Source organism: Equus przewalskii, chromosome 3 (genome assembly GCF_037783145.1).
Source record: "Equus przewalskii isolate Varuska chromosome 3, EquPr2, whole genome shotgun sequence".
NCBI lineage: Eukaryota > Metazoa > Chordata > Mammalia > Perissodactyla > Equidae > Equus > Equus przewalskii.
In genome coordinates this window covers 117,410,738-117,433,396 of record NC_091833.1, presented here as the reverse complement: position 1 = coordinate 117,433,396, position 22,659 = coordinate 117,410,738, and the positions used below count along the sequence as shown (strand labels likewise).

At 41.7% G+C, this 22,659-nt stretch overlaps 1 protein-coding gene across 16 annotated transcripts in view; it reads left to right on the top strand.

The window, feature by feature from the left end:
- Positions 1-350: 350 nt before the first annotated feature.
- The window catches only part of ADD1 (adducin 1), an 85,052-nt gene continuing 62,743 nt past the window's right edge, over positions 351-22,659 (top strand). For 5 of the 16 annotated variants that reach the window (XM_070615177.1, XM_070615176.1, XM_070615184.1 and 2 more), the window contains exon 1: positions 970-1,122. Coding sequence is in view for 4 of the 16 variants with exons in the window: in XM_008532382.2 (XP_008530604.1) it covers positions 624-645 (22 nt within the window). In the remaining 12 variants the exon portion in view is untranslated. Of the gene's footprint in view, positions 646-954; positions 1,123-19,397; positions 19,453-20,091; positions 20,300-22,659 lie in introns of those variants that run through there. The other 11 variants (XM_070615188.1, XM_070615174.1, XM_070615179.1 and 8 more) reach the window with 10 other exon arrangements.

Genomic DNA, 22,659 nt, shown 5'->3' with positions numbered 1-22,659 from the left:
AGCTTGGGCCTCAGCTTTCTATGGGTATAAAGGGAACGAGAAGCCCTGCCTGTTTGTCCCTGAACTTCCAGATTGCTCCTTCCAGGCTCCTGACCAACCAGCTAAGCCACTTCCCACTGCCCATGAGTTTTTTTGGCTCAGATGAGACAACAGGAGGCACCCTTTAGGGGAAGGTGCCGATGTAGTCTCTAGGCTAGCCAGGTCTCGTCAATGCCCCGGCCTAGACTCCTTCCCCGGTTCTGCGGAGAGGACCGGCACTTGTTCATCCAGAACCGGCAGCTCAGGCCCTGGCCACCACGCAGCTGCCCTGTCTGTGGAGCCTTATCAGGGTCCACAGGCCCCGCCATCCTAACCACACCCTGGCTGTCAGCCCGCCCCCAAACTCTGCCTGAGGCTCTGCCCGCCGCCGGGGGCTTCTGGACAGAGACCAGCACGGGGCGAGGCACGCGGGGGCGGGGTCCGCCTGCTGGAGGAGTGAGCGAGCGAGGCGGGCACTTGCGACTGACCCCGGCTCGGACAGCCCCCTGCCCGCGCAGGGCGTGGGACGGGACCGTTTAGTACGTCCTGCTGCGGATCCAGTGAATCTGCTGGCAGGCCTCCCCGAGCCTGTGCTGCGACAAAGAATGAGCGAACGAGCGGTTCCGGGTGAGGGGGCGGCGCTGGCACAGCAGACCCTGCCTGCTTCAGCGAGGAGGGCTGTCGGGCTCCACCAGTGCGCCGACGCTGCAGCCTAGCCGACCCTCCGCCGCCGGCGGGGCAGCACCGAGGCGGGTCTCAGCAAGCGCGCGTGGCCACAGGCAGCGGCCCTGCCCGCGCAGGCCCCGCCCTTCCCGCAGACAGCCAATCGCAGGGCGCGTTGCTGGGCGGTGCGGCGCGGGACGGGCCTACGGGGCGGCGCGTTGTTGGGCTGCTGCGCCGCCGGCCGCACCCAGCTTGGGCTGCTGGGGCAGCGCTGAGGGCTGAGGGGGCGGGGAGGCCGGGCGGGCCGAGGCTGCGGGCCGGAGTGCGCGCGGAGGACAGGGGGCGGAGCCCGAGCCCGAGCCCGAGCCCGAGCCGGAGGCCACGGGCGGCGGCCGCACTCGGATCTAGGAGCCCGCGCGCTGCTTTCGATTCCCCCCTGAGGTGAGGCCCGCTCGCAGGGCAGCAGCGGAGCGGCCCCAGGGCTGCAGGCCGGGCCGCGGGGCCTGCGGCGGCGGCGCCCGAGCGGCGCGGGCGGCTGGGCGCGGCGGGGGCTCGCGCGGGGGGCGGGGGCCGCGCTGGGCGGAGGCGCTGGCGGAGCTCGGGTCCGGCCGGGGGGCCGCCGTGGGAGGGTCGGCTGCGTTCGGCCGTCGGCCGTGACCGGGCGCGGAGGACGACGCTCTGCAGACCGTTCGCCGCACGGGCTTCTCGTGCGACCGCCGGGGCAGCTCGTTTCTGGGCTGGGCGGTGGGCTTCGGGGGTCCGTGTGGAAAAGGAGGACCCGGCCCGGACGCTGGGTGCGCGCGGGGCCCACGGCCGCCCGGTCCGTGCCCGGGGCGCTGCCGGCGCGAGGGCTGTGCAGACGCTGACCGCCGCGGCGCCGGGCCCCGCCGGCCGGCTCTCGTGGGCAGAGCGCCCGCTCCTGCCGGAGGAGAAGAGCCTCGGGCGGTGGTAGTCGGGGGTCCTGGAACTTCTCTAGAGAAGGAGCTGTTGGCGTCTTCGCCCCCTCCCCCCGCCTTTTCTTTCTTTCTTTTTCGTTGTTTTCGGAGGTGTAAGGGCCCCTGCCTTTAACAGTTATTTTTGCTGTTGTAATTCGTGGCTCTGGGTATTTTGCGGGTGATTTGTGTTCACTTCAGGCATACCTACCTTGAAATAAATATTTTGGTTAACCTGAAACTGCCGGCGGTGTGACCATATGCTTTTATGCTTAAACGACATACATCAATTGTCATGTCCCTAAGCACCAAAAACATAGCTGATAGCTGTGTGCAATGCTGATGAGTTATTACAGAGAGGTTTTTTTGCGTGTGAAAAATTGATTGAAATCTTAACAGGGGTAGGAGATAGGCTGCTGAAAGGTCCACTGTGTCTCGTTTGCAGAACGCCTCGAGAGAGGCCCCAGTGAAGACGAGCAGGGGGGAGGGAGAGGGGAGGGCCTGTCAGCCGGAGGGGGGATTGTGTGGGGGTGGGGTTGTGAAAAATCGGAGTCCTTAACTAATGGGCAAGTGCCAGCCACGTGTAAGTTATTTTTTTTAAGTCCAAAATCTTAATGTACCCCTTTGATTCTGACTATGGGGAAGACAAGAATAAGTAAAGTTGTTTTGTAAGGAAGTGGATGATTTTGGCGGTCAGAACTGTTTTGCAAAGTTTTGATGTGGTTTACAGCAGGACAGGTGGTCTGATTTGTTTTACGGCTTGTGTCTGTTTAGGTTTTAGTTACAGAGGCTCATGAAGGACATGAATCTAAATTCTACCCAGTCTCCAAAAGATGGGATAGTTTTTCTCCTAAAATATAATTTATGCAGCTGATTATTTTTCTCCTTTAACTCTGACGTTATCTAATGCTGATAAGGTTTGTTTGGTGCTCAGTTTTGTGTTAATTGATTTTACCATAAAAGCTGTTTCTTTAGATAATTGTTAGTTTTTAGTTAATTCTTTCAAGTAGTCCTTGTATTGAATCAGAAAAGTAAATACTGAAATGCTTTAAAAGATACAAGTCAAATATCTGACTATGTTAAAATTTTCTTGTCTCACAATTTTTAACAGTTTGAGTGTTAATTTTAAAAAGACATTTTTAGTATGTGAAACTTAGAGTTTAAATTGACATTTATTTTTACACATTTGATTTTTCTCTCACATGCACTACGCTCATCCAGCTTCAACAGATAGTAACTCGTAGCCGATCTTGCTTTATCTGAACCCCACAAACCCAGATGTCATATCATTTATTTTTTTAAAAAATTTTTTTCCTTTTTCTCCCCAAAGCCCCCCGGTACGTAGTTGTATATTCTTAGTTGTGGGTCCTTCTAGTTGTGGCATGTGGGACACTGCCTCAGCGTGGCTCCATGAGCGGTGCCATGTCTGCGCCCAGTGTTCAGACTGATGAAACACTGGGCCTCCTGCAGCGGAGCGTGCGAACCTAACCACTCGGCCACGGGGCCGGCCCCTGTCATGTCATTTTAACTGTTAAATATTCAGTATATATATCTACATGCATCTTTTAAAAAAGGTAAATTCAAATACCACTATCACAGAATTTCTCATTACCTTCAAATGTTCACACAGTATTAAAATAAGAATTTCTTGATTGCCTCATAATTTTTTTTTTTTGAGGAAGGTTAGCTCTGAGCTAATATCTGCTGCCAATCCTCCTCTTTTTGCTTTTTGCTGAAGAAGACTGGCCCCGAGCTAACATCTCTGGCTGTCTTCCTCTATGTTTTATATGTGGGACACCTGCCATAGCATGGCTTGATGAGCAGTGTGGAGGTCCATGCCCTGGATCTGAACTGGTGAACCCTGGGCCACCAAAGCAGAGCCTGCAAACTTAACTGCTCTACCACTGGGCTGGCCCCATTTCATAATTTTCTTGACCGTTTGAATCAGGTTCCAAATGCTATTCATACGCTGTGACTTGTTTTAGTCTATAGGTTCCCCCTCCATCTTTTATGTCTTGTAACTTATTTGTTGCTGAAACTTGATAGTTTGTGCTGTGGAATTACAAGCGGTCTGGATTTTGGTCTATATTGTAGTTTACACAGAATTTACTGTAAATTTAATCTAATTTAGTTAGATCTAAAGGTGTAGTCAGTTTCAGATTTCATTAATTTTTGGCAAGAAGACTTTATAGGTTAGTAGACAGATAAGGATTAGTTAGTAGTCTTGTTATCATTGCTTGATGCTCAGTGCTTAGAGTCATTATTTCATTAGGCATTGAAAAATGATATTTTAGTTATAACTTCATCATTTATTAGCTGGAATACCTCCATAAAGATAAATTTCCCCTCTTGCATAATTTGGTTACCATGAATTATAGCTCTTTTAGGAAAGGCAGGATAAATGCTTAATTCCTCTCCATTATTTACTAGTTTTCAAAATAATTAGTTGGCATCCTCCAAAAGTAGCCAGTGAGTTGTGTATGTGTGTTTGTGTCATTGTGAACTCGTGGATTTAAACATATTTGGTATGGTTCAATCCATTGTAGATACTATCCTTTTTGATGCTTGGATTGTCCCATCTTTGTCTAATAGGAATCTGCTAAAATTGACTCCGAAATCCTTTAGACACAACTCTAATAGTCTTTAATTGCTCTTCTTTCTGGTATGACAAACTGCACCAGGCTTGTCTTGTACATATTTTGTCCCAGCCCTGGAATTGTCTATTTCTCCAAGGGGCCTTGGATTCTTTTAATGAAATAGTATTTAGTAACCACATTCTGGGCCCTGGGGTTGTTCATTGCTACTAGGTTGATCGTTGTTGCTAGGTCTTTTTAGTGCACAGATCTTGGGTTACTGATACTTCCAGTTGTAAAGCAAGATGACAGAGTTCTATCTAACCTTCTTGATCTTACACCTGTATCATTTTTCTAAGACAAACATCTTGATTCTAATTACTCATTATTTTCCCCCACACTGTACACTTGTCAGTCTCAGATGAATAACATGAACATTACCACCAACAAATAAGAAGTGTTTAAGAATTTTTTTACGTCCTTTTAGGGGTATGTAGTCAAATTACTGTATTGAGGTCAATTAAAATAGTTACTCTAAGTTTTTGCCACCACTGGCTGTATAGTTTGGGTCTTCTCTTTTTATTTTGCTTTCACTATTTAGGGATTGCTTCTTGAAAATGTAATTTTGCTTTATAATTATGTAAAATACTAATAAGGCTTTTCAAAACCAAGCATATAAAACAGGATGTATTCAAAGAAGTTTTGCTTCTTTATGTTGCCATCCTCTTCACGCTGTTCCTTCTTTTCCCAGATAACTGTTTTTTTGTTTTTTTGTTTACTTTTTAACCCCCTTCACTCATTTATCTCCCTCCCACCCCCAGCATTTAAGTGAGACCATACGGTGTTTGTCTTCTTCTGTCTGACTTATTTTACTTAGTAAAATATCCTCAATGTCCATCTATGGTGCAAATGGCAGGATTTCCTTTTTTTTTTTTTTTTCTGGGGAAGATTAGCCCTGGGCTAACTGCTGCCAATCCTCCTGTTTTTGCTGGGGAATACTGGCCGTGAGCTAACATCCATGCCTATCTTCCTCCACTTTATACGTGGGACGCCTACCACAGCATGGCTTTTGCCAAACTGTGCCATGTCCGCACCTGGGATCCGAACCGGCGAACCCCTGGCCGCCGAAGCGGAACATGCGCACTTAACCTCTGTGCTGCTGGGCTGGCCCCTACTGAGAAGACTTTAGCTTTATCTGTTATGTTGTGGTCAACAGTACTGGTGTTAAAGATTTCAGTTTTGCATTTTTCTTTTTTTAAACAGCTGTTGTTTCAGCCCTTCAACTGCAGTAATACAGTTTTGGGTTGGTTTCAGAAACGCCATTTCTGGGATAAAATCATTTAATTCATATTGATACTGTAAGTTTGTTATTGTTAAATTGTTAACATCACAGTTTGGTAATTTGCTTTCTCTCTTGTTACCTATTATTCTCTCACTCATTATCTATCTGCATATTCACTGAACTCTGAGTATTTAAGCTTTAAAGTCTAAAACATTAGACCTGTAGATTCTAAGTGTGTGAAAAATAGTACCTGTAGCTATAGTCCCTAATGCTGTCTTGATAACATCAGTTTTGTGAGTTCTACCTTCAGAATACATCCCGACCCAGTCCTTCTGTCCCATCTCCACCGTCACCTCCTGGGTCTCAGCAGCTGTCACATCTCCCTTGGACTGCTACAGCAGCCTCCAGCTGGTCTCCCTGAGTCCTTTCTTCCCACCCATTCTCCACCCATCAGCTAGGGTGATTTATGCAAAATATAAATTGGATTGTGTTCTGTCTTGTTAAAACCTTTCAAATACTGATAAAGTGGTTGCCTCTAGGGAATTGTGTAGCTGTTGGACAGGGGTGGGAGAGAGACTTACTTTTCACTGTATAACCTTACATACCTTTTGAATTTCGATTCATGTAATTGGATTATGTACTCAGAATAAAATAAGTAATGTTACAGAGAAAACAAAAAAACTCAGTAACTTCCCATTGTACTTAGAACAAAATCAGATTTCTTACGTGATCTCCAGGCTCACTTTCTACTATTCTTCCACTTGCTCATTTATGCTCATTACGGTGGCCTTCCTCAAACCTGCCTAGCTCTTTTCCAGTTTAGGGGATTGCATGTTGATCCCTCTGCCTAGAACAAATGCTTTTACACCACTCTGTATAGCTAGTGCCTTCTCATCTTTTAGGCCTCCACTTAAATGTCCCTTAGAGAGACTCTCCCTAACTGCCCTCTTAAAGTAGCATTTCCCTGTTAGTCACTAACTCAGGCACTTCTTGTGTCCTTCAATTTTAATGATTTATTTATCTGTTTACTCCTGTTTCGTCTTCCACAAGAACTACACTCCATAAAGGCAGAGACCATGTTTGTCCACTGTTTAAGCTGGCCTCTCTGTGTTTTTGCTAGAATGAATTCTGAGTTGTAGACTAGACCATGCCACTTCCCTGTTTAGAGCTTTTCTCTAAAACAAGGTGATTCTCCTTGGCCCATGAATCCTGAGCTCCTGGACCAGGCTTTCAAGGTTTGGCCTCTTCCCATAACTCCAGTCTTATCTCTTGTAACACCTTGGTTTTACTTCCTAATTTGTTCTGAGCATTCATCCTGGCACACAGTAGGTGCCCCTAAATATATTACTTCTAACCTAGCCAAATGGCATGATAGTGTTGAGAAAATTTAATGCTTGCAATTACAAAACCTCAAAACCTTGGGGCTAAAATCTTTTAGTTTTTACTTTAAAGATGTTGCTTCACTGTCTTCTTGCTTGCATCATTTCCTACAAGAAATCTTAGGTCATCCTTATCTTTGTTCCTCTACATAGCATGTCCTTTTTCTCTGGCTGCTTTTAAGGTTTTCCCTGTCACTGGTTCTGGGCAATTTTATTTTGATGTGTCTTTGTATACCATAGTTTTCTTCATGTTTCTTGTGCTTGGGTTTCATTGAGCTTCTTTTGTGGATCTGTGAGTTTATGGTATTAATCAAATTTGGGAAAATTTTGGCCATTTTTTCACATTTTTTTTTTTTCTGTTCCTTCTTCATGTCCTCTCCTCTGAGAACTCCAGTTCCAGGATGTTAGACTGTTCAGAGTTGTCTCACAGCTCACTGATGCTCTGTTCATTTATTTGTCTTTTCTCTGTATGTTTTGTTTTGGGTAGTTTTTATTTTTATATCTTCAAATTCATTAATCTTTTCTCTGCAGTGTTTAATCTACCATTAATCTTGTTCAGGGTTATTTTTTAACTCACGCATTGTAGCTGTCATTTTGAGAAGTTAAATGTTTATCTTTTTTATGTCTTCCATATCTCTACTTAAGATTTTGAGCATATAGGGTACAGTTGTACTAACTGTTTTAATGACCTTGTTCACTAATTTTAACTTCTCTTTCAGTTCTGGATTGGTTTTGATTGCTCTATCTCCTCAATATGGGTCATATTTTCCTGCTTCTTTGCTTGTTGGGTAATTTTTTATTGGATGGCAGACAGTGTAAATTTTACATTGTTGGGTTCTGAATCATTATTTATGGTTATAAATATTCTTGAACTTTGTTCTGTTCCAATAGCTACAGGACTTTAAAATTTTTCATGTGTTGGAGATGGTGAATGGCAACGTTTTCTTTTTCTTTTTACGTAAATTAAGTTCCTAGCCTCCTTGAGAATCTAAAGTAATTTTTAAAAAACCCCCTTACCTATGAACCCTATGTGTTGTTTTGTTTTTATTTTTTCTCATGCTTTGGCAGGTTGTTTTGGCAAGTAGAAGGGATGTCCTTTTTTGAATTCTCTATCTTCTAAGGGTTTAACAACTCGATCTGAGATTTGGTTAGTTACAGATTAAATATACTAATTCCCCCTGAGTTTCTTCAGTGCCTGGTGGCTATCACATGGCTCCTTAAAATAGTCAGGAATCTTAACATAGCATAATATTAAACTTTAACAAAACTGTTTAATAGTTAATGCATGTTCTGATCGTCTACATGCAGGAAACTTGAGTTGGAAGGAATGAAGGGGAGCAAGTTTAATTCGGTTTGCCCTTTGAGCTTTCTTTATTCCAGAATTATCTTTTTAAACAATTATTATGACTAATGTATAACATTGTTTCTTTTTTCTTTTCTTTTTTTTGAGGAAGATTAGCCCTGAGCTAAGGTCTGCTGTCAGTCCTCCTCTTTTTGCTGAGGAAGCCTGGCTCTGAGCTAACATCCGTGCCCATCTTCCTCTACTTTATATGTGGGATGCCTGCCACGTGTGGCTTGCCAAGCGGTGCCATGTCCTCACCTGGGATCCGAACCAGTGAACCCCAGGCCACCGAAGTGAAACATGTGAACTTAACTGCTGCGCCACTGGGAACTTAACTGCTGCGCCACTGGGCTGGCCCCTATAACATTGTTTCTGATACTTGTTAACTTAAAAGTGTTGAGCATATTTTGACAAGGCTTTATATGAGTTTGTGCTATGTAGGGAAAAAGTGGCATTTTAAGTACAGTAGGACTAAAATCTCTGAAATATTTATCTTTTAACTGAACAGTGTCTTGAGAACCTACTCTGCCAGGATAAAATGACAACAGTAATTTTAAAAAATGTTGATTTGTAAGCTTATTTTCCATTCTAGAACTTTTATTAACTTGCATATCAGTCCCATCTCTTCATCTATATTTATTGAGCAGCTAGTTTATGCTGGGTGTTGTTCGAGGCACAATGGACAGAGCAGGGATTGAGATCCACAGGGAGTGAGACATAGTCCCCCCTCTCTTGGGACCTTATGTTCTAGAACAAGAGATAGTAATAAAGAAACGTCAGGCAGTAATAACTGCTGTGAAGACTGGTGGCAGGATAAGGGTGTGGAGAATGGTGGCGACAGTTATTTGTTTTCATTTGCAATAGATCGTGGAATGAGGTGGGCTTCTCTGAGGAGGTGACGTTTGGTCAGAGATCAAATCTGTGTGTATCTGAGGGAAAGCATTTGGGCAGTGGAGACCCATCTTACTGCATGTGGTTTCTTGTTGCCTGTTGGTGGCAAGAGCTGAAGGGGGCAGGTCATATAGGCTAGGCATCTGGAAAAGTAAACCCTCATGGGCTGTGAGCTAGGTGAGGAGGCGGAGCAGATGGTGTTTGCCTCAGTTTCCCTGTACCTGTCTACTGCCTGACACTGAGTAGTGTAGGTATGGAATTGATTTATTTATTTTTTTTGCAGAGCCCATCTAATAATAGCAATAAAATTATTGTTATTATTGGTAGTATTACAATTAAATAATCATTAAATTGCAGTAATGGCCACAGGTAACTTTTATTGAGCACTATGTGGGAAGTATTGTTCTTACCCCGTTTTGTAGATGAGGAAGCTGTGAGACAGGTTAAGTAACTTGCCCAAGCCAGAATGGTGGTATGTATGTATATCTCCTTTAAAAAATAAAGGGGGCTGGGGGCCAGCCCGGTGGCGCAGTGGTTAAGTTCGCACGTTCCGCTTCTCGGTGGCCCGGGGTTCTTTGGTTCGGATCCCGGGTGTGGACATGGCACCGCTTGGCAGCCATGCTGTGGTAGGCGTCCCACGTATAAAGTAGAGGAAGATGGGCATGGATGTTAGCTCAGAGCCAGGCTTGCTCAGCAAAAAGAGGAGGACTGGCAGTAGTTAGCTGAGGGCTAATCTTCCTCAAAAAACAAACAAACAAACAAACAAAAAAAAATAAAGGGGGCTGGCCCCGTGGCTGAGTGGTTAAGTTCGCGGGCTCCGCTGCAGGCGGCCCAGTGTTTCATTGGTTCGAATCCTGGGCGCGGACATGGCACTGCTCATCAAACCATGCTGAGGCAGCATCCCACATGCCACAACTAGAAGGACCCACAACGAAGAATATACAACTATGTACCGGGGGGCTTTGGGGAGAGAAAGGAAAAAAATAGAATCTTTAAAAAAAAAAAAACGTTGTTATGCGTAATGATATTCATCTTGCTCCTCCTTAATACGTCTTGGAGAATGCTCAGTATTCAGCACACATACTCTATTTTACTCTCTTTAACAGTCTCAGATATTTCCTTTTACAGATATACTGTAATTTATTTAATCACTGCTATATAGATAGATATTTGTTTCTAGGTTTTTACTGTTACAAACTGTTCTTTAATATTCTTGTATCTCTGTCTTTGCGTACTATGAAGTCTGTCTGTAGATATGTTCTCAGAAGTGAAATTGCCTGGACCAAGGATATTTGTACTTTTAGTTTCCATAGGTATTTCCAAATTATCCCATTAAGTTATACCAGGGGCCAGCCCCGTGGCCGAGTGGTCAAGTTCACACGCTCCTCTGTGGTGGCCCAGTGTTTCGGCGGTTCGAATCCTGGGCGTGGACATGGCACCGCTCATCAAGCCATGCTGAGGCGGTGTCCCACATGCCACAACTAGAAGGACCCACAACTAAGAATATACAACTATGTACTGGGGGGCTTTGAGGAGAAAAAGGAAAAAAATAAAATCTTTAAAAAAAAAAAAGTTGTTATAGCAGTTTATACTCTCATTGACTATCTTTTCCCCACATAAGAAAGTGTTTGCATGTAACATGGAAGTAATAATAGTATCTCTCTTACACAATTATTGTGAAAATTAAATGAATTAAATGCATGAAAGGTATCTAGTAAGCTGTCAGTAAATGGCTGTTACATATAACTGTAATATAATTATAAACCATATTTCTGAACTTTACTACAGAAATATTAGAAGCCTAGGAACTGTTTCAGGAGTTGGGAAAGGGGGTTTGTACAACTGACCATAGCAATGTGTGCCCCCAGAATACTTTCACCTATGTCAGAACAAATTAGCTCTACAGCTAGGCCTTGGGAACTCTGTTATGTGGGCTGATGTTAGGGGATCAAGCCTGCAGATGCATGCAGACTTGTGCTAGGACTGACCTCATGGACAGGGCACAATAGATGCTGAGATCACGTGGGCCTCTGCACACCCTGGAATAGCAGCTTGCAATGTGTCCATGGGGAGAAGGCCATCACTGGGGAGGGACCTTTAGAATATCCTTCCGGAACACTATGTTCTTCCCTTCTCTTACTCTGAAAGGCTTAATTTAAATTTGTCTATGGATTGACTTTACTGAGAATGATTTAGGAAGCTCAGTAGCTAAAAAAACAGTTTTTCTCAACTGCATGCTATTGCTTGAAATTTCTTGCAGAGGAGATAAAGCTCTGTGGTGTGATGGAATGAGCAGGTCTTCTGCGAGAAGGTGTGGACTTACTGCAGGTTCACTGAGGGTTACCCAGCAATGGGTGATAAAGTCACTTAACTGCTCCCAACCTCAATTTTTTTTTTTTTAAAGATTTTATCTTTCCTTTTTCTCCCAAAGCCCCCAGGTACATAGTTGGATATTTTAGTTGTGAGTCCTTCTAGTCGTGGCATGTGGGACACCACCTCAGCGTGGCCTGATGAGTGGCGCCATGTCCGGGCCAGGATTCGAACCTGTGAAACCCTGGGCCACCAAAGCGGAGTGCGCGAACTTAACCACTCAGCCACAGGGCCGGCCTCCAGCCTCAATTTTATCCATCACAAAATGAAGTAGTGCTAAGATGTAAAGGAGAGAATGTTGTGAACCACTTTGAAAATGCAAATACTGAATGAAAACATATCTCCATACAAAAATGTGTACACAGATGTTTGTAGCAGCATTATCCTTAATAGGCGAGAAGTGGAAAACACCCAAATGTCCATCAGGTGATGAATAGATAAACAAAATGTAGTGTATCCATACGATGGAGTATTATATTATTTGGCAATAATAAAGAATGAAGCATGATGCATGCTACACATGGGTGAACTGGGAAAACGTTATGCTAAGTGAAAGAAGCCAGAGAAAGAGGCTGGAGGGGAGGGGAGGAATAGGAATGGGGAGTGACTGCTAATGTGTTTGGGCTTTCTTCTTGGGTGTTGAAAATGTAAAATTAGATTGTGATGATGGTTGTATATCTCTGTGAATACGCTAAACCACTAAACTGTACACTTTAAATGGGTGAATTTTATGGTATGTGAATATGTATCAGTGAAACTGTAAAAGTGAAAATGCTGCGTTAGGAGTTTTATTCTCACTGAAGAGAGTCAGTTGTCAACTGTTGGTATAGTGCTGGGCGTCAGGGATGTAGTATCAGGATGCAATCCAGTTTTGCCTCTGAAAATATGTGGCTCTGGATCATGTTGGTGAAATTCTCCAAACTCAATTTTCTCATCTGTTGAAACAGGAATAGTAATAATAACAATCTTGTCTAACTGGAGGTGTTGTTGTGGGGCCGTGGTGAGAGCACTTGTGAATGCTTATGGTACACAGGTATGCTGTCAGTGCATTTTCCTTTCCTTTCCTCCTCCTCCAGTGTATAGATGAGGGGGAAACAGACATTAAGAAGGAAAGCACAGAAAGGCAATAGAGAGCCCTGTTTACTAGCTACTCTTTCTCTTTCTGTTTTTTTTTGATAAATCAAGGCTCTGTACAGAGATACTTTTGTCTTTTACAGCCATACAAGTTTGCAGCTTAGCAAGGACTTTGTGGTTAAGCCATACTTTCCAAGATTTAAGAATGTTTTAGTTAACAGGCCAGCCTTGTTCCCAGATGATACCATTAATCAAGTTATTGTTGCATAGAGCTTCAGGCAGGAAGGGAGTGTTAGAAATGGTACTTGACTTTAGGACTGAGTGTCTACTTCAGTAGGAAGGGATGTGAATTAGTCCACTCATCTTTAGGGGAACTAGATGACCCCACCGTCCACATACTCTTGATCTCAGTTTGTTCTGAGCATTGTCCCTGGGGCCTGAAGCACAGCGTACTTTGACAACATAACCACCAGGAATGTCACTGACCTAGAGTATCTGGAATATTGAATGTGCTGTTTTCTGCATAGGGTGTTTGATTGATTGTTTTGGAAAGCAAGGAATTTCTTCAAGGAAGCATTTCTTTCCTAGCTTTTAGTCAAGCAGTGTGGGTATAAATTTTCTTTGTCTCTAGTTTCTAAGTGACAGTAATGGCATTTAGGAAACATTAATTCAATAAACTTTTTAAAAGGCCTTCAGTGTTCTAGGTTTTGTACTGGGCATTGAGGAATCACACATAACAAGAATGGAGATTACACTTCAAGGGCTCGTAGTTCTTCAGGTCAGACAGAGAGAAAGCCTGTGGGATGCCTGCACAGGAGCTCCTGCTTGGACCCTCTCTGTAGGAATAGCAGAAGGTGGATCCCAGTTAGAGCTGTTCGGGTCCTTGAGATGTTTCTTTCACATCACTCATCTGCAGTTATTTTTATCATTTCTATTTTATAAAAATCAAGCCAGCAGTTCTCTTTTAAAGTATATTTTAATTTTTCTTGGTGGATAATTTCCACTTTGATTGATTCATAATGCACAAGGGTGAAGAAGAATCCTCATGAAAATAGTGCTGATTTTGCTGACTACAATTTTGGAAGGTTGCCAGTACCTTTTTCATAAAACGAGTTATTTGTATGTTATTTCGGGTCTTGAGGCTGTTGACCCCAGATTTCACTGTGCTGTGAAAAAAGCTGTGACATCATCTTTATTCTCAGTAAAAATCAAGGCTGCATGACATTTGCAAGTTTGGGCACATGTGTTACATCTTACGTGATGTACCTTTTTTTCCCTTGAAGGGGCTTATGGTTTGTGCTTTAAAACTCAGATAATAGGACATTTGTAGCTATAATCCAAACTATAATCCAACCTTCAAAGTTGTTTTAAGGATTAGAAATTATGTATATAAAGCATTGTGAGAGTGATTGCTAAGTGGTTTAGAATTTATTCTGTTCTTTTTATAACTTCTCAGAAATTGATCACTTACTTTTTTTTTTTTTGCTGAGGAAAATTAGCCCCGAGCTAACATCTGTACCAGTTCTCCTCCATTTTGTATGTGGGATGCTGCCACAGCATGGCTGGCAAGTGGTGTAGGTCCTTGCCCAGGATCCGAACCTGTGAACCTGGGCCTCCAAAGTAGGGCACGCAGAACTTGAACTGCTCAACCACGGGGCCAGCCCCCACTTACTCTTTTTTTTTAGTAGAAGCATGTAAGTCTATACAATTCTCTAGAAGTAGCTCTTTAGCGAAGCCAACAGTTTTCAAGTGTAATATTTTCATTATATAAGTGTTTAAATTTTCATTATGTTTTTTTCTTTGGCCTGTAAGTTATTTAAAAATGTGCTCTTAAGTTTCCAAATATATGTTTTTTTAAAAAAAATTTGTTATTGAATTGTGTTAATTGCATTGTGACCAGAGAAATGGTTTGTCTGCTACTGATTCTCTGAAATTTGTTGAGATTTTTTTTTTTTTTAAAAAAAAGATTGGCCCTGAGCTAACGTCTGTTGACAGTTGTTTTTTCCTTAAATTTCTCCCCAAAGTCCCCCAGTGCCTAGTTGTATATTCTAGTTGTAGGTTCTTCTAGTTGTATTGTGTGGGATGACGTGTCAGCATGGCTTGTTGATCGGTGCTAGGTTTGTGCGTAGGATCTGAACTGGTGAAACCCTGGGTCACGAACTTAACCACTCAAGCCACAGGGCTGGCACCGAGGTTTTCTTTATTTCCATCTAGATATGAGGTGAATTCTTTTTTTTTTTTGCTGAGGAAGATTTGCCCTGAGCTAACATCTGTTCCAATCTTCCTCTATTTTTTGTGTGATCACCACCACAGCATGGCTGCTGATGAATGGTGTAGGTCTGTTCCCGGGAACCAAACCTGGGCCACCAAAGCGAAGTGCGCTGAACTTAACTACTAGGCCACAGGGCCGGTCCCTGAGGTTAATTCTTATGAATGTTTCTCGTATTCTAGAGAAGAATATGTATTCTTTAATTTTTTGCGGAGCAGGGAGTTGCAAGAGTCTGTATACTTCTAACATCGAACTTGTTGATTACGTTGTTCTTATGTTCTTTTTACTGTTTACTAATTTTTTGGCTGCTTTGCCTATTAGTAATTGAGCAATGTTTTTATCTCCCATTATGATGGTAGGTTTGTCTATTTGTCTCTGAGTTCTAGCAGTTTTTGCTTCATATGTATTGACACCATTTTATTAGGCATACATATATTGTCATCTTCCTGTTGAAGTGAGCTTTTAAACTTCATGCAGTGGCTTTTTCCATCCTGAAGAAATGCTTTTATCTTCCTTGGTCTTTTTTGTCTCTTATTAATGTAGATACTCCAGCTTTCTTTTGGTTGATGTTTGCTTGATGTACCTATTTTCATCCATTTACTTTCAAACTTTCTATGTTCTGTTCTTATGTTTTATGGGTGTTTTAGTTTTTTGTGGCTGCTGTAACAAATTACCACAAACTTGGTTCCTTAAAACAGGAGAAATTATTCTCTCACAGTTCTGGAGGCCAGAAGTCCAAAATCAGTATCACTAAGCCAGCATCAAGGTGATTCTTCTGGAGAAAGAATCTGTTCCTTGCCTCTTCCCAGCTTCTTCTGGCGGCGGGCATTCTTTGGATGTGGCTGCATCACTCCAGTCTCAGTGTGCCTGGTCAAATTGCCCTCTTCTTTTATATCTGTCGAGTCAAATCTCCCTCTGTCTCCCTTTTTTTGAGGAAGCTTAGGCCTGAGCCAATCCTCTTTTTGCTGAGGAAGACTGGCCCTGAGCTAACATCCATGCCCATCTTCCCTTACTCTACATGTGGGATGCCCACCACAGCATGACTTGCCAGGCGGTGCCGTGTTTGCACCTGGGATCTGAACCAGTGAATCACAGGCTGCTGAAGCGGAATGTGCACACTTAACTGCTGCACCACTGGGCTAGCCCCCCTCTGACTCCTTTTTATAGGGATACTGGTGATTTCATTTAGGGCCCACTCGTGTAATCCAGGATAATCTCACCATCCCCAAATCCTGAATCACATACAGAGTCTTAGCATTACAGGGTCCAGGGATTAGGATTGATATCTTTGGTGACCATTATTCAGCCCACTATAGTGGTTGTAGTTTCTGTTTTTTAACTGACGTAATTTAGTATATTTACATATATTGTGATTCTGATAAATTTTTACTTCTTTTTTTTGGGGGGGGTGAGGAAGATTGGCCCTGAGCTAACATCTATGCCAGTCCTCCTCTATTTTTTTGTATGTGGGATTCTGCCACCGCATAACTTGACAAGCAGTGCATAGGTCCGTGCCTGGGATCCAAATCCGCGAACCCCAGGCCACCGAAGCAGAACTCATGAACTTAACAACTAGGCTGCTGGGCTGCTGTCCCTCCTTTGTTTTTTATTGAAGTAACATTGGTTTATAGCACTATATAAATTTCTGTACTTTTTCTGTCTTCTTACGTTTTGTTTTCTGTCATTTTTTTCTCCCTTCCATGCTTGCCTTTTTAAACAACCAAATTGTTTTGTTTGTTTTTCTTTATGTTCTTCCCTTTTTTGGTTTGGAAATTACATATTCTATTATGTTCTTTTAGTGGTTGCCCTTAAAGTTTTACCATGCATATTTAACAAAATCTGAAATTAATATCATATTCCCCTAACAGACAAAACAAAGACATTAAACTAATTTCAATTAAACTCAATGATCAAGTTACATGCTACTGTTGTTCTGTTTTAGTCTAGACTTTCTTTTTTATGTTTTTGGTGAGGAAGATTGCCCCTGAGCTAACATCTGTTGCCAATCTTCCTGTTTTTGCTTGAGGAAAATTGTCGCTAACATCTGTGCTAATCTTTGTCTATTTTATATGTGGGACTCTGCCACAGCATGCTTGATGAGTGGTGTGAGGTGCACTCCTGGGATCTGAACCAGCAAACCCTGGGTTGCTGAAGTGGAGCACTTGAACTTAACCACTAGGCTGCCGGGCTGGCCCCTAGACTTTGTTTTTAACCTCACAAATTGGATTTTATTGTCACTACATTATCCAAAGATATTTTTAGATTTACTTCACATTTAGCAGTTTCTTTGCTCACAATCCTTACTGCATTTCTCATTTTTTTTCCTGGGATCATTTTTCATCTTCAGAAGCTCCTTTACTATAGGTCTGTAGGTGAAACCTCTCTTTTTGTTTATCTGAAATGACTTTATTTCACACATATTCTCAAAAGGTAGTTTTACTTGCTGTAGAAATCCAGATTGACAGTTATTTCCTGTCAGCATTTTGAAGATATTCTGTTCTTCTCCCTTTGTTGTTTCTGTTACAAGTTTGCCAACAATCTAATTGTCATTCCTTTGTAGGTGATCTGTCTTTTCTTCTTGTCTGCTTTTAGAATTTCTTTTCTGCCTTTGCTATTCTGCAGAATCATTACCATTTGCATATGGGATGGATTTCTCTTTATTTATTTTACTTGGTATTTGTGAATTCATGTCTTTCAGTTATGTAAAATGTCAGCCATTATCTCTCTGGTATTGACTCCTCTGTCCTTCATTATCGCTGCCTGTGACTCCAGTAGATGTGTAGTGGACTTCATATCCGTTCCATCATACTTTGTGTCTCCTTGTGCTGGTTTCTGGGTAATTTTTTCAAATCTGTCTTTTAATTCATTATCCTCTTTATCTGTGTCGAAGCTGGTATTAATTTATTGGATGATTAAAAACTTTTTTCAACATTATTTCATTTCTAAAAGTTCTATTTGGTTTCTTTTTCAGCTCTGCTCATTTTTGATGGTCTCTGTGGTTTGTCATATTTATCATTAATTTATTTTTAAACTATTTCATACATGGTAATTCTGGGTTCTGTATTGTAATTCTAGTATCCCAAGTCTTTGAGGATCTAGACCTATGGTTCATTGTTTCTGATGACTGTCACTCATGGAGATTGTTTTTGGGTTTCTTGAATTTTTGACTTGGACCTCATATTCGGTTAATTTTTTTTGTTTTAAGTTTTGATGAGGAAGATTGGCCCTGAGTTAACATCTGTTGCCAGTCTTCATCTTTTTCTTTTTTTCTCCCTAGAGCCCCAGTACATAGCTATAGATCCCAGTTGTAAGTCATTCCTGTGCTTCTGGTTCTTCTATGTGGGATGCCGCCACAGCATGGCTTGGTGAGGGGCGTGTAGGTCTGCACCCAGGATCTGAACTGGAGAATTTTCGGCTGCCAAAGCAGAGTGTGCAAACTTAACCACTTGGCCACAGGGCCAGCCCCCCGGTTCATTTTTCAGCTGTGGAAAAACCTGGGGATCAACATTTAGGATGTTTTTTCCTGAGAGGATTGTATTTACTTCTACTGTGAGCCAGGGTCACTGCCCACCTGAGACCATTTTCACCCCCTTATAGAGTTCCAGCTCATCAGCTCCTCCTTTTTTGCATCTAGCAATGCTGATTTTTGGCATTTGATCTCTGGTAATATCAACTTTTGTGGATGATTCCATTCAGAGTTCTAGTTTCATTCTCATGGTTTTGGGTCTTTTTCGTTTAGCCCTTGGAAGTTTCATGTATTTCTTATAAGCAAATAACTTTTGTTTTTATGGAAAATCTCATTTGAGTGGTAGGGCCTCTCAAATATTTGCCTTACTTGAGATCTCCAAGTGGTATTTATTAATAATAGAAAAAGTGGTTGTGTACTAGTTTAAAACTTAGGAAAAGCATATTCAGTATTAGATAATTCTAAAATGCACGGTTTGAGGGTCAGTGGAGTGAGCAAGGTGTGTTGGTGTTCTTGGTACAGGCAGGAGCTGGCTCCAGCTTGGCCAGCATATAGGACTTTGATAAAGTCATTATCTTTCTCAGTTTTATCATCTGTAAAATGACCACGTGACTTCTTAAGTTGCTTCTGGTGCTAAAAATGTATGCTTCTAAGGTTTTGTCGCATTGCTTGTTTTTTTCCATTGTATTAATCTAATAAGCATTTTTAAAGATCTGTGTTCGGAGCATTTTGTCGGGAATGTCAAAAGGTAAAGCATCGTCGTAGTTCCTGCCTTCAGTCAGCTTGTGATCTAGCGGGTGTATTAAAAATTGACAGTACAGAGCAGTGACACAGTCTGCAGGAAGGATCTCTAACAAGTGGTGCTGCTGTGTGTCCCTGTGCACCTCTTAGGGAAGACAGTTAACTAGTGCCCATCATAGAATGTTCTTCTAGTGTCCTTTTTTAAGAGATTCAGTCAGTCGTTAAAGGTGCTGCTGCTGCTTATAATAATAATAGCCACTGTTTACTGTGTTGCTTACTGTGTGCCAGGCACTGTAGGAAACACTTGACATAAATTAGCCCATCTAATCTTAAACCAAGCAAGAATCTTAAACCAAGAAATTCTAAAAGCATGATATCATTCCCATTTTACAGACAAAGAAACTGAAGCATAGAGAAAAAGATGAAGAAATGTGCCTAAGGTTACATAGCTAGTAAGTGGTGAACTGGGATCAGAACCAAGGGGGTCTGGCCCTAGGATTTAAACTCTAGATATGAATTGAGCACATTTATTAATCAGTTAGCATTGAGAGGCTAATGGAATTTTGATGAAGACCCAAGCTGGATTCTTTCTGACAAACAGTTGTCAGACAGATTTTGGAAATATAAACAGGATAGGGTGCATTAAAGTTCACTTAAATTTGTTCGGTTAAACAGATGGTTGGATGGCTTATCTTTGGTTGCCTCACCCAGAGTTGCTTTCAAAACCACACCCAAGTCTGTTTCAGTAAACTGTACTAGAATATTGGTTTAGGAATTGAGTTAAAGTAAGAAATCTTACTTATTCATTAATGTTACATGTGTTGATAGAGACAGAACACAGTAGTTTTACTTGAAATATCAAAAGGTAAAATAAGATGTTTATAGTAGAACATTATTTTTAGTTAAAATAATGTATTTTAACTTTAGTTGGTTAAACTTAATGTTCTTGAAGTTTTTGAAATGAAACTTTTAGCATGTTACTTTTATGTTCTCGTCAGATATTAGGTAATTAAAGGATTTCGTATATATAAAGTATCCTGTGCCAGACATTGTGCTAGATAGTTTACATTTGTTATTTCTGATTGTCCCAGCAACCTTGGAACATATGACTTGAATGTATTTCATTACAAATGAAGAAACTGAGGTGCAAAAGATGATAAACCTCCCCAAGGTCAGACATGTAGATTATGAAGCAACAGTGGGGAGCTGCTGGTGTGAAGCTGAAACATGCATCAGTGGGTCCTGGTGGGGAGTGAAGAAACACACCTCCATGTCTCCCAGGAGAAGAGATTCTTGGTGGTGAGATAACTGGAAAACATATCATTCATCCAAGTAAATTCCAGATGGATTAAGGAGAAATGTTTAAAATTATAGAGACTGTGGAGAAAAAAGGAAAATAAAATGTTTATCAGAGATAATACCTTGAAACTTTTTGGGAACAGTTTATTAGATGTATGCCTGTGAAGGTGTGATAATTTTCTCTTTACAAGCAGAAGAACTCAAAGAAAAAGATTTGCAGACCTAAGTATGCAAAATGCTAAAATATTTGCTCATTGAAAAATAAAGAAGATAATAGTCTGGGAATGTCAAATATGGCACAAGGTCAATAGGCATACGATGTTTTCAAATTTGTAGGAATAAATACATCAAGATTTCAACAGATAGGTAGGTGGAAAAGAAATTAATAGACTCTATGGGAAATTTGAGATTAAACAAACGCATGAAAAATACTCATCCTTGCGCACTAATCAGAGAAATGCCAGATAAAGCAGCCACTTCCGATCCACCAAAGCAGGGAAATTTTAGTGATACCTGCTTCCTTTTCAGAGTGTATGAACCAAAGAGGAAGTGAACCTTTCTATTTAATCCTAACCCATTTTGGGGGTTTCCTATACTGTAAACTTTCCTTTCTACTGTCACGTTTGCCTTTCAGGCAATTATTTTAGAGACATTGTTTTCTGCTATTTCACTCAGCAACTGATTTTTGAGCTCCCACCCTAGGACAGGGCCCTGCAACTAGAATTTTCTAAAGGGATCACATTTTCTAGGATGTTTGTTTTATTTGTAGTGTTAGAATTATTTGTGAGTGCTTTGCATTTTTTTTGTGTGTGTGTGTGAGAAGATTGACCCTGAGCTAACATCTGTTACCAGTGTTCCTCTTTTTGCTTGAGGAAGATTGTCGCTGAATTAATATCTCTGACAGTCTTTCTCTATTTTATGTGGGATGCCACCACAGCGTGGCTTGATGAGCGGTGCTGGGTCCACATCCAGGATCTGAACCTGTGAATCCTGGGCTGCTGAAGCAGAGCACATGAACTTAACCATTCTGCCACCGGGCCGGCCCCCAAAGTGCTTTGCATTTTTAGTGGCTTGTTAAAATATGCTGTGCTGTAATTTTTCAGAAGAGTTCTGAACTGTTGTGTGAAAATCATTTTGAAGTATATCATCCTCTTGGGACCTGAGTGGAATTGCCTCCTCTAAGTAAACAAAGTGTTGTTGTTGATTTGAGGCTTGGGATTGAACACTTTACTAGACAGATCATTTCTATCCTGTATAATGTGGAGAAGGTCAGGCTGCAAGGCCAAGCCTCCAGGATTTTCCTAGACACACAATATAATATACAGCCATGTGTCGCTTAACGATGGGGACATGTTCTAAGAAATGCATTGTTAGGCGATTTCGTTGTTGTGCAAACACTGTGGAGTGCACTTACACAAACCTAGATGGTATAGCCTCCTACACACCTAGGCTATATGGTACTAATTTTACCAGACCATCATTTTGTATGTGGTCTGTTGTTGACAAAACCTGTTTATGTGGCACATGACTGTGCTTTGGAAGGAATGAATTATTTGCTCCTTTCAAAGCTAGGTTAATTTCAGGTTAAAAGTGTTAGTATCACTTAACTAAATATTAAATGACAGAATGGAAGGGATAAACATCTTTTCTCCTTTGAAAAGAGTCTTTGGCTTCCACTGGGCTTTAGAGTGTCTCCTTTATGGACATACCATTTAATGTTTCATCCTGTATCTTAATGAATTTCATCTACAGTTCCAGTAACAGAATTGCCACTGAGTGTGTCTGGGTAAAATCAACTGTCAGTCGTTTGCGTAATGTGACTCTTTTCTACTGTCCTCCAGGTTATTTTTTTCCCCTCAATTGAAAAGATTTTATGTCTAAAATTTTAATCTATAGCTTCAAAATTTTAAAGTTTTAAAAGCACCTACGCATATACAGATGTTAGATAGTTCTTGTTTTTAGCCACTTTGTTTTCGTTTTTTAAGTAAAAGGGGAATGCAAAAATTGTAGGGTTTCTCTCAATCCGAAAAAGTTTAGTACTTACTTTTTTTTTTTTGAGGAAGATTAGCCCTGAGCTAACGTCTGTGCCCATCTTCCTCCGTTTTATATGTGGAATACCTGCCACAGTGTGGCTTGATAAGTGGTGCATAGGTCTGCGCCTGGGATCCGAAGCAGCGAACCCTGGGCTGCGGAAGCAGAGCACGCAAACTTAACCCCTGCGCCACTGGGCCAGCCCTAAGTTTAGTACTTCTGAAAAATGGAGTATATATTTGAGAGCTATTGACATTAATTTAGGTAAGTAAAATAATTATAGGGAATTTGAACTACCAAAAGTTAAATTTACTTAGTGTTTATTAGGA